At 45.5% G+C, this 11,851-nt stretch overlaps 1 protein-coding gene across 1 annotated transcript; it reads right to left on the bottom strand.

The window, feature by feature from the left end:
• Positions 1-7,964: 7,964 nt before the first annotated feature.
• Positions 7,965-10,622, bottom strand: LOC128728535 (sarcoplasmic reticulum histidine-rich calcium-binding protein-like). Its single transcript, XM_053822163.1, has one exon. It carries the CDS (start codon positions 10,620-10,622, stop codon positions 7,965-7,967), a length of 2,658 nt encoding a protein of 885 aa, XP_053678138.1.
• Positions 10,623-11,851: the final 1,229 nt, after the last annotated feature.

The raw sequence follows: 11,851 nt of genomic DNA on the forward strand, positions 1-11,851 counted from the left end.
GATTTTTTTCCCAAGCACCGTGGTACAACTGTGGGAGGGATTATTTCAAGTGATAGAGAAGAGGAAGCAGCAAAAAATGGAAGCGAGTACGCAGGGAAAAATCAGCCCAGCATCCGGTGCTCCATCCGAACACCCTTCACGCGGAGAATCGAGCATCTAAAATTCATCACATTAATCTTTTCCACCTCCAGCTTTTCCGGTGGAATGGTGAAGAAGGGGAGGAGGGGAAGCGGGGGTGGTATGATGGGTAAATGGGAAGGGAGGGGAGATGAGGGGCGGGTGGGATTTTTTTCGTTCGAGCCTGATTCGAACGTCACTCTGAACGGGGCTTTTCTTCCTTCAATTTTGCTTCGCTTTCCACGCGAACTCGGGAATACTTTCATGACCGCGCCTTTTTCGCCCATTTCAAGGTCATACCCTTCCCCCCCACATTAGCATAGTGCCGCAGTTTGGGTGCGGCGTTTGGGTGCGTACAAAAAAGCCCACCCCACACGCTCGGGAGAGCCACGAATTTCCCGGATGAAAAGCCAGCAGCACTGGAATCTGGCGCTATCACGCAAGATGACGCAGGGATGTTGCGCACACACAATGGTACAGCGACCATGACCAGAACATGACGCTAACCCCTGCCGAAAGCAGCTTCTGCACGCCACCGAAAGGCACCCCCGGTCAACGGCCTTCTCGGAGGCGTTCAAATGGAAAATAAATCCTCCCGGAATTCGTCATCCCGGTCATCGTAAAACAAAAGCACAACGGGCACGCTCTCTCATCAGCATAACCCTCTCGCGAGACATCTCACGGGGAAAGGAGGAAACACATGTTCGTTCAAGGGGGGGAGACGATCAATATTCGAAAGGGTTGGTAGCTCGGAATGGGGGGGTTGTTTTTCATTTGCACCAATCATAACGCTCGCGGACATGATGAACCGGCCGGTTTCGAGCGGCGGTCAATAAATGTGAAATAATCCACTTCCCGATTTCCGAACGGTGATGGGAAAATTGGAATTTCCATAAATTAATTTCGGCAAAGGCTGCACACCCGTGGGTGGCCATTTTGTTTCGGGTGCAATACTAATTTAAAATACATCTCACTGGGGCAAACATGGGTTTGATGCAGGTGATCGAACAGAGATCTTAATTTAGAACGGGATTTGATTTTGAAGTTTAATGTAGCTATTTGTGTCAACTCCAACTCGATGGCTTGATTTAATATTAATTATTAAATATAATATTAATATTAAATTATTTAATATAACTCTAACTTTACAATCTTTATCAGCAGCTAATGCAGAATGAATGAGTGTAACTCAATGTAGCGAACCATGAATTAGCAGCGTATAATGAATCAAAATTTCCAAAAAGCATTTTCCATGAGCATTGTTGCCACTATAATGCTTTGATTTACTAATAATAAGGCTCACCGCTCAGCTCCGCAGCGTGTTACGTTTCGCAATCCACGTACAACCGTTTTACGTTCACTTTCGAGCATTGCTTTGAAATATGAAGCCATCATTACTAATCCACATCCCCTGGTTTTGGCATTTGCTAACGATTCACCAGCGGGAAAAAAAAGCGCACACATTGACAGATGGCGAAGTAATGGGTTTTCCCAGCTTTCTGCCGAAAATTCCGCACCACCCGATAGGGGCAAATTTTGATCAATTGCGAGGAAAAGTGTTGCCTCCACCGGATTAGCGGATTATTGGTACGTTTCGCGTACCGGGCACGGAGAAAAGGGCTCACCGTGAATTATTGAACCGCGCGCACCATTCAATGGCGGCCCACGCCTGGCATCGGGTGCGGGAGATAAATTAGAAAGCAATTGAACCGTTTAGGCTCGGGTTGTGCATTAATTTTCGAAATTTGCAAAACCGACGAGTTTCGTTCGAGGCCTGCCTTTTGTTTGGGGCCATGATTATTCGTTGAGCCGCTGGTTCGATACAAAATGGATTAATTGTTGTTAAATGCGCATTCGAAAATGAATGATAATGAAATATATTTGATTGGAAAATATAAAGAGAATCGATTTCATTATCACGCCAACCATTATTGGTGTGAGGATATGCTTCTGGTGGATTGGGAAAATTCAAATTTAACTACCATTTTCGCCATTTCAAAGAAATGTTTGAAACAGTTAATTTTCTCGCTTACTATCCAAAGGGCTATGAAGAGTATTTTTCGCCGTAACCTCACCGCAAAAGACAGTCATGTCGGTAAAATCATGAACAAAACCTTCCACATCTAAGCTCCTGCCGGAAATCGACCCCATTCCGTAACCCCCAGCCATGCCCCATTTACAAGCCCTTCTCCACCAACGGACTGAATTTCCCGGCACGCGACTCCTGGCGCCATTGTGCGGTACGCAGAGGCGACAGAAGCCCGGGAAATGCCCGGGAAATGGAGGTCCACCGCTTCGACCAAGTGGCCGATTTTCCAAACTTAGCCCGGTTTCCCGAAACCGCTCAACTTCGCCGCAGGTGAGCTGATGCATTCGTGGCGGAACGTTTAGGGGTGAGGAAAACCAAAGGAAGAAGGGTGGCACTACAAGGTTTTCTTTTTCCTGCCAAGATAAAACGCCAAGCAGGTGTAAGTGCGTGTTTTCTGTCGTGATATTGAGCAAATCCTTATTCCCGAGTTTTTCCGGTGCGTCCTTGCAATGCGTTTTTCCAGCGATTATTCTAGCTTTTTTATGGTGCATGGTTAAAGGTATGCTTGAAGATGTAAAATACTTTTCTTTAGATACGTACCGTAAAACCTATTGAAATGACAAATTTATTGTTTGCAAGCGAAGCCGCAATTTGGATTGATATTAACAAAATAAAAAGCTAATATTTGAAAAATGTAAATGAGAATAAGGAGCAGAATAATCTATTCATTGTTTTTGAAGGGCTTAAAAATATACAAGGTCTCTAAATAAAATTACAGATCAAAATTTCAATAAATCACAGCCTCAAAACGGTACAAAAACAGGCGTTTTAAAAATGGATCGTAAAACGGTGAAAAAAAAAAGCCTTGCCAAAGGCAACCACCGGTGAAGCAGGCGGTAAAACTGAGCATGAAAATCTCTCAAAAATGTCATACAAAAACAAGACATCTCCAGCAGCGATTCTCGAGCATCGCAAACCGGGCTGGCGCGTTTCGATAATTCCGTGCCCGGAAAAACCTCTGAGCCCTGCAGCGCATTGCCGTGTTTCGTGGTATTTTCCTTCGCCATCTTTTTGTGCAATAGAGAGAGAGAAAAAGAGAAAAAGAGAGGAGTATAGAGAGAACGAAATGCACACCCACACGGAACCGGAAAGCCACCAAAAGCGCTCCTTTCGATGACGAGTCACTTCCGGATTCGAACCCGAAGGAAAGCATCGGAAAAATTCCGAAAGCCCACCAAACCGGGGGCCCCCAATAATTCCATCGCGTTTCTTGTGCGTTAACGGCTTTTTTTGCTCACCGCCATCTTGCGAAACGACGGGGAATCAAACGGCTGCGATCGCTTTTGCCCCGCAAAGGCTTCATTGCCTTTGCTTTGTGCCTCGAGCTGGCCCAACCGAGCGGCCGAAATCAACGCGTCGGTAATGGCAATCGAATGTACGGAAAAGCTGGATGGGTTGGTTTTCGTTTTTTTGTTTTTTCGGGTCGAAATTTTTGCAATCCGTTGTTTTTTCGCACCCGACGCCTTCTGCGAGCTCGCGCTGAATGCAAATATTGCGCCAAGTGTCCTTCAACCGGAAGTGCAAAAGCAAAAGAAAAGAAAAACACAAACAGGAGCGCAGTCGAGGATGCGTTACGTAAACGCACACAATCAAACACACGAACACAAAACGCGTACGCAATCCTAACTGACGAACGGAGCCCGGCTTCATTTATCACCGGCGAGTTGCCGGCACAAACGAACGGCTTAAAGGACGCGAAAAGGAAGGGAAAGGAAATAGTAGCAAGGGTTTGGGAGAAGGGCGAAGACACACCTGGTGTCACCTGGTGGAGAAAAGCACGAGATAAGCGACGGCTGGACCGGCCGGTCGAAGATAAGAAGACGAGCGACACAAAAGCCACCCCATTTTGCTTCGTTTAAGGGCGGGCGAAAACACCGGCAGGATCCCTTTTTGTTTTGCTTTTGCTGGCCAAACCGTAACTAAAACGGATGCCAAGGGGCTGAGGAAGCCATGTTTTGAGGAAGACCACACACCTTGCCGGGCAGGGCACGGGTTTACGTACAGTGACCATCGGGCTGGCAGCTGCAATTTAATTATTTGAAAAAAAAAACCTACCAAAAGCTTTTTTGAATTATGAATTGTTTGTTTCAATTTGCAGATTTTATTTTGTGAGTAAAACTGTTCATAATAACTGAAATAAAAAATCAATCATCGAAACAAAAGACCAAAAGATCGATGTAAGAATCAATCAACTAAACGATTCACCGTCAAAATGGAACTATCTTTATTGCAAGTGTATATGAAGTGTCCTTGCTTATGCAATAAACAATCCGAGTGTCAGAACAACCATCTTCAATCGTTATTTAAATATCATAATCCAGAATAATATTAATTATTACAAAACATTATTTAATGCGTAAAATATTGCTGGCGAAAATTGCATTCGATAAAAGATCTTGGATAAATGAAGATATTGAATAGAATGGTAAACCCTGCCTGACACTGCTGATGTAAGTTCAAATGGCCGCTAACCCTTTCTTTACATTGGGAACTACATTCCCTAAACAATGACGAGAGAATCTAAAAATAGATATTCTGCATCATGCACTTGGAAGCACAAAAACATTTGCTCAAAGATATGCATTTGCTACAACAAGAAAAAAAAGAAATTTGTCGAAATGTGTGCAAGCTTTTGTTTGCTTAACTTTGCCTTAATGAATGTTGTGCGTTTTATTATTGCTATAACAAGCGCGCAACAATACGGAAACAAAGTCAACAGTAAGCAAATCGAACACGCAACATAAGAAACACTCTCGATGCGTGCAAAGAGTGTTCTGATTTTCCGACCACACGCCTCTGCGGTAAGCGTGCATGTGTGTGTGTGTGGTTCAATTATTCCTGCAAGCGCATTATTTAAGCATCGGTCACATAAACGCAGCTTGCAGTCCTCGAAACACACGCAAAAAAAAACACTTGCCCATTAAATACTGAATCAAGCAAAAAGAACACCCGCTCTCGAATATTCATCTGCAGCAAAGAAAAATCCACGCGCTTGCAAACAAACAAACAAAAAATGACCGGAAAATACATAATTTATTGAGCCGAACTCGAAACCGAGCCCGTTGATTTACTCGATCATGAATATGGAAATTCAGCGACAAGTAACGCGTAACTGCGACGCAACAAATGCTCACTTAGCGGATGTAGTTTCCGCGAAAACCGCGATCCGAAATAATACAAAAAACACGCGTCTCTAATACTTGGATTCGTGTGTGTGTTTCATGGCCCAATTTTTTGGTCGTCACTGTGCGCGTTTTTGAATGGTTTGCCAAAAAAAAACGAAAAAAGGAACCACACCAACGAAATGCAAGAGGCAAAAAAAGCCATGACTCTCGTCACCATTCGAAAGGAGGCTTTACGAGCCGGCCTGATGACCCGTGCAACGGGAAATCGTGTGTGTGTGTGTCCGTTTGTCAGGGAAAATCCCGACCGGACGTGGGTTTTCGATGGAAAGGGAAAATGAAGTCGAGATGTTTACGGCCACGACCGAGTGTTGCTGCTTAAGAGTCGCTATAAGATATGAGTAACCTTCTGCAAGTGTCGAGTCCCCAAGTGCACCTCTGTTCCAGCGAAGAAGCCTGCAGGAGTCTGCTTTCATATCGAGGAAAAACTATCCCACCTTTCAAAGCGAGGAAAACCCCATCCCATCCTTCCGAAAACAAAATGGTCACGCACGTGGTTTTTTGGTCAAATGCCTTTATTTTATCTTTAATAAACTCTTTACTTTCTAAAACATTATTCATCGAGTTATTTCATTAAACCTTTATAAAAACTCTTCAGTATCCAATTAATCTTCATCTGTATTCACCGCTTGTTATTTCATTTCAATTTTATAAAACTCTGCAGTTTCCAAAAAATCTTTATATATATTAACCTCATATTTATTCATTTTTTCTTTAAAAAAAATTTCAATTTCCAAAAAATCTTGATCTGCATTGACCTTATGTAATTTTATTTCATTTTTATTGAACTCTTACGGTTCCAAAAAGTCTTCATCTGTTTAACCTCATGTAATTTCATTTCATCTATATGAAACTCTTCAGCTTTCAAAATATCTTCATCATTTTATTTCACTTCATGTTTATAAAAACTTTTCAGTTTCCATAAAATCTTCATCTGTATTAGCCCACTAATATTTCATTTCATCTTAATCTTAGTTAAAAATTCTTCAGCTTGAAAAAAATTTTCATCAGTATTCACCTAATGTTATTTCATTCCACCTCTACAAAAAATTTTTAGCATCCAAGAAATTGTTACCTGAATTAACCATTTGTTATTTCATTTCATCTTAAAAAAAAACTCTGCAGTTTCCATAATCTGTATTGATCTCATTTTATTTCATTTCGTTTTTATAGAAACTCTGCAGTTTTCATAAAATCTTCATCTGTATTAATTTTAAATTATTAAATTTCATCTTTCTAGAAACTCTTCAGTTAAAAAAAATCCTAATCTGTATGAACCGCATATTATTTCATTTCATCTTTATAAAAATCCTTCAGTTTATAAAAAATTTTCATGTGCATTAACCTCATATTATTTCATTTCATCTTCATAAAAACTCTTCAGTTTTCATAAAATCTTCATCTGTATTAATCTCATATTATTTCATTTCAGTTTTATAGAATCTCTTCAGTTTTAAAACATCTTCATCTGTACGAACTTCATATAATTTCATTTCATCTTCATAAAAAACTCTTCAGTTTCCATATAATATTCATCTGTATTAACCTCATATTATATAATATCATCTCTATAAAAACTCTTTAGTTTATAGCAAATCTTCATCTGAATTAACCTCATGTTATTTCATTTCATCTTTACAAAAACTTTTCAGTTTCCATAAAATCTTCATCTGTATTAACCTCATATGATTGTATTTCATCTGTATAAAAACTCTTCTGTTTATAAAAAAATCTTTATCTGTATTAACCTCATGTTTTTTTTTCATTTTTATAAAATCTCTTCATTTTTCATTAAATCTTCATCTGTATTAACTTCATATAATTAAAATAGGCTGTCTCCGTAAACTGCAAAAAAATCTATATCTATATGATTAATATTTTCGAAGGCTATTATGCGGCCTTCGTCGATAACTTTCACACCGAGCTTTTCTTTCCCTTTCTCTCTTTCTCACTTTCCTTTTCTCTTTCTCTCTCTCTTTCTCTCATTCTCACGAGCTCACAAGTCCTCACTAAACCTCCTTTGGCACAAACTGGTTTAATTAAATTTAACGTAATTCAATTTTAACTCACTACCATTAGGCCCTGCTTCCCGAGCCCTGCTTCTAATTAAAAAAAAAATAATAACAAAAAACCCTTACACATACACACACACACACACGTACGCAAACACACGTTCACAACTAGCTGGAGCATTGCGACAATTTTACACCATTTTTCCCTTAACAGCACGCACGCACACACAGCTAGCTGGCGGTGGTCAATTTTCCTCGCCGTGATTCTCTTGGCATGCGCGTATCTGTATATGTGTGTGCATGTTTTTTTTTTCAAATTAGATTTGTCACCGCCACCCATTTCGCTGGTCCACCCTTCGCTGATTAACTTGCACTCGCTCGCACACACGCACACGCACCACCGTAAAGCTCCCATTTTGCATGGAAGAAACACGACCACAATTAAACAAGATAGAAAAGGGAGGAAGGAAAAAGAAGGCGGTTGGGAAAAGCCCTCCACCACACCCACCCAACAAGATGCACCAACAGCGATCACTTCAAGGGAACTGTGTTTTCTGTAATGAATTAACGATGCCGACGGAGGAAGTACTTCAACTTGCGCCGTTTCTCAAACCCAGCCGAGATCGGCTCGCAACTGAACGGTGGATAGACGATCTCTTCGTCATTAAAGTCGTCGTCGTCTTCATCGTCGTCGGAATCATCCTCTGATGGGTAAGTCTCGTCACCAATCACTTTCAGTGATGAGCGCTTAGTTTCCTTAGAAGTACCGGCACAGTTGTCGTCCAGTAACATGAAGTACTCTCTTATCCTCCGATCAGCCTCATACACTTCGCGATACTCCTCATCAGTCGTCTGCTCTGGCTCAGAAATGTCACGATCAGATTGCTCATCCTCTGAAGCCTCGGCTTCATAACGCTCCTGTTCCTCATACTCTTCGTACATCGGTGGGGCATCATCATCAGATGCCTCTGGCTCTGAGAAGTCGCGATCAGCCTGCTCTGGGTCTGGGAAGCCACGATCAGCCTGCTCTGGCATTGTAGAGTCAGGATCAGCCTGTTCTGAGCCTGAGAAGCCACGATCAGCTTGCTCATACTCTGAAGCCTCGGCTTCATAACGCTCCTGTTCCTCATACTCTTCGTACATCGGTGGAGCATCATCATCAGATGCCTCTGACTCTAAGAAGTCGCGATCAGCCTGCTCTGGGTCTGAGAAACCACGATCAGCCTGCTCTGGCACTGAAGAGTCAGGTTCAGCCTGGTCTTCCTCTGAAGCATCTGATCCTTGACGCTCCTGCTCCTGATTCTCTTCCGACTCCTGCAGAGAGTTATCATCAGGCTGCTCATCCTCCGCAGTATCGGCTTCACGATACTCCTGTTCCCAAAAATCATCGTACCACGGTGACGTATCATAATCAGATAACTCTGAATCTGACAAGTCGCGATCAGCCGACTCTGGATCTGAGTAGTCGCGATCAGCCTGCTCATCCTCCGAAGCATCTGATCCTTGACGCTCCTGTTCCTCATACTCCTCGTACGTCGGTGGGTCATCAGCAGATGCCTCTGACTCTGAGAAGCCACGATCTGCCTGCTCTGGCACTGAAGTGTCAGGATTAGCCTGCTCTGACACTGAAGAGTCAGGTTCAGCCTGCTCTTCCTCTGAAGCATCTGATCCTTGACGCTCCTGCTCCTGATTTTCTTCCGACTCCTGCAGAGAGTTATCATCAGGCTGCTCATCCTCCGCAGTATCGGCTTCACGATACTGCTGTTCCCAAAAATCATCGTACCACGGTGACGTATCATAATCAGATAACTCTGAATCTGAGAAGTCGCGATCAGCCGACTCTGGATCTGAGTAGTCGCGATCAGCCTGCTCATCCTCCGAAGCATCTGATCCTTGACGCTCCTGTTCCTCATACTCTTCGTACGTCGGTGGGTCATCATCAGTTGCCTCTGACTCTGAGAAGCCACGATCAGCCTGCTCTGGCACTGAACAGTCAGGTTCAGCTTGGTCTTCCTCTGAAGCATCTGATCCTTGACGCTCCTGCTCCTGATTTTCTTCCGACTCCTGCAGAGAGTTATCATCAGGCTGCTCATCCTCCGCAGTATCGGCTTCACGATACTGCTGTTCCCAAAAATCATCGTACCACGGTGACGTATCATAATCGGATAACTCTGAATCTGAGAAGTCGCGATCAGCCGACTCTGGATCTGAGTAGTCGCGATCGGCCTGCTCTTCATCTGACTCATCAGGATCTGACTGATCGTCTCCCGACTGATCTTCCTCAGACATCTCAACATCTTCCGGATCTTCTTGCTCCTGCTCCTCCTCAGACACCTGTGGAGTGCCGGCACCCGCCAGCTCCAAGTCCTCATACCTCGGTGGTAGTACCGGACCACCATCAAACTCTATCTCATCGTACGGGGGTGGTGGTTCCCCATCATCCACCGGTTCCGTCCCATCACGCTCACTTCCCCCAAACGATTGCATCTCCTCATCCGTACTATACCGCCTACCCGCACCGTAACGAGGCAGCACCCCAAAGTTATTCTCCATCACCGCTACCGGCACACAATCAGCGTTCAAATCGAGCTCCTCCACCTCCTCACTATGGTCACTCTGCTCCCCCTCCATCGCACCAAGCTCCATCAATTCCGGACGCTGAATCTCAGCCTCCAAACCCTCGGCCGGTCGCGGAATATCGTCCTGGCCCATGTTCACCTCGCGATACACCGGCCGTATCGGATCGTGCACCTCCGCGTACCGAGCAGCACCACCGGGCGTATCAACGCTTCGCAGCGCTGGAACCGACGCGGATCGAACGAGAACACGCTGCGCCCAACGAAACCCAAACGACATGTACGAGATCGACGTGACGAGGGACGAAATTGACGCCCGCGAGGAAGCACTGTTGCTGGAGCACAGAAGCTGCGCACTAACCGGGATGGGTTCCGGCGTTAAGGACGAAAACGTCGACGAGCTGCTGTAGAGCAGATTAACGTCCGCGATCGGAAGGCTGGAACTGCTGCTGGTGCTGCTGTTGCCGCTGCCGCCACCGTGACCGTTGACGTAGGCCACCTCGAGGCTGGAGCTGCTGCTGGTTTCCGTATCGCAGCTTGTGGTGCTCGTGCTCGGGCTGCTACTATCCGACGCCGAGGAAGAGGACGATCGTTCACCCACGTAGAACAGCTTTCGCGGAGGAAGCCCGTTTTGGTACCGTTCCATTGGCGATGCGCACTTTTCGGATGCTGATGGACGTCTGAACACCTCCGATGCTGCCCGCGACTGTGATCGATGCGACGCGCAGAAGAACGCCTCCGGCGCGAGTGTGTCGCCCTGTGACTGTGCTCCCGGGCTCCACCCATCCCCCCCCGGAGGGTGGGGGGGGGGGGGTGAGGGAGGGGGGGGAGTGGGTCAGCGATGGAGCGGTGGAGTGAAAAGGAGAAGGGATCGCTGATACCCTAAGCAACCCAGCGCTAGTGGTCTCTGACCGGCTCTGAGAACGTTTTGGTTCGAAGGGTGGCGAGAAGATGGACCCGCGAGGGGTGGGGGGTGGGCCACCACTCTCTCGCGGGGGTAAGTATTCACGCGAGTGCAAAAGAGGGCCGAATAAAGGGCTGACTGTATTGGTCAGCCCACGAGCTGGGGTAAAATATTAGAAAATACAGCCAAGACACCGAAAAAAAAAACAAAAAAAAAAGAAAAAAGGCGCAAGCAAGAAGATGAACGAGTGAAGAAGAAGAAGAAGAAGAAGAAGAAGAAACGCACGCTCCCCTCCCAGCCAATAAAGGGATGCGGGACGATCGCGAGGCGCCCGATGGCGGTATCCCGATGCGCGTGGTTTGCGCGTGTGTGCGTGCGTGCGAGCGAGACAGCGAACGCGATATGCGAGAAAGAGACGCCCGGGCAGGAGGAGTGCTTGCAGCGAAGCTTTCGTCGCTCAAGGCTTTTTTGTGCTGTTTTCGGCGTGGTGGTGGGGAGATCGAACACTCGGGAAAAACCACCCCCCCAAAGGGTGTGCGAACGAGACAGAACATCAGCATCAGCTTCGTGGCTGGATCGGTGGGTGGATGCAGCAAAAACACTCGCCCGCACACACACACACGATCGTGCACCAGATCGAGGAAAGGAAAGAGAGAGAGAGAGAGAGAGAAGGAGACAAAAAAAAATGCGCCAAAGAACACTCGCTTGCTGCGAGTGTTCGCCTGGGGCGTGCGTTTACACACGCTGTTTCACGGGCCCGCCGATGGAACTGATCGTGCTTTTTTGCACAGGCGTGGCCAGGCGTGCGTTGGGTTGCGAAAGCGATGGGGGGGTTTTGCAGGGCTCGTCTCACCACCACTTTCGTGGAGGAATTTCAATTTGTGCGCAAAAATTGAGCCTTTGTCATGGATGGCATACGTGGCATGCCGGTATTTTTTTTTGCTTTGCTTTTCCAAACAAACTTTTCCCGC

Source organism: Anopheles nili, chromosome X, assembly GCF_943737925.1.
Source record: "Anopheles nili chromosome X, idAnoNiliSN_F5_01, whole genome shotgun sequence".
Lineage (NCBI taxonomy): Eukaryota > Metazoa > Arthropoda > Insecta > Diptera > Culicidae > Anopheles > Anopheles nili.

Excerpts from the sequence above, each read along its gene's own strand:
- LOC128728535 (XM_053822163.1), bottom strand. The coding sequence starts at position 10,622 with ATGGAACGGTACCAAAACGGGCTTCCTCCGCGAAAGCTGTTCTACGTG.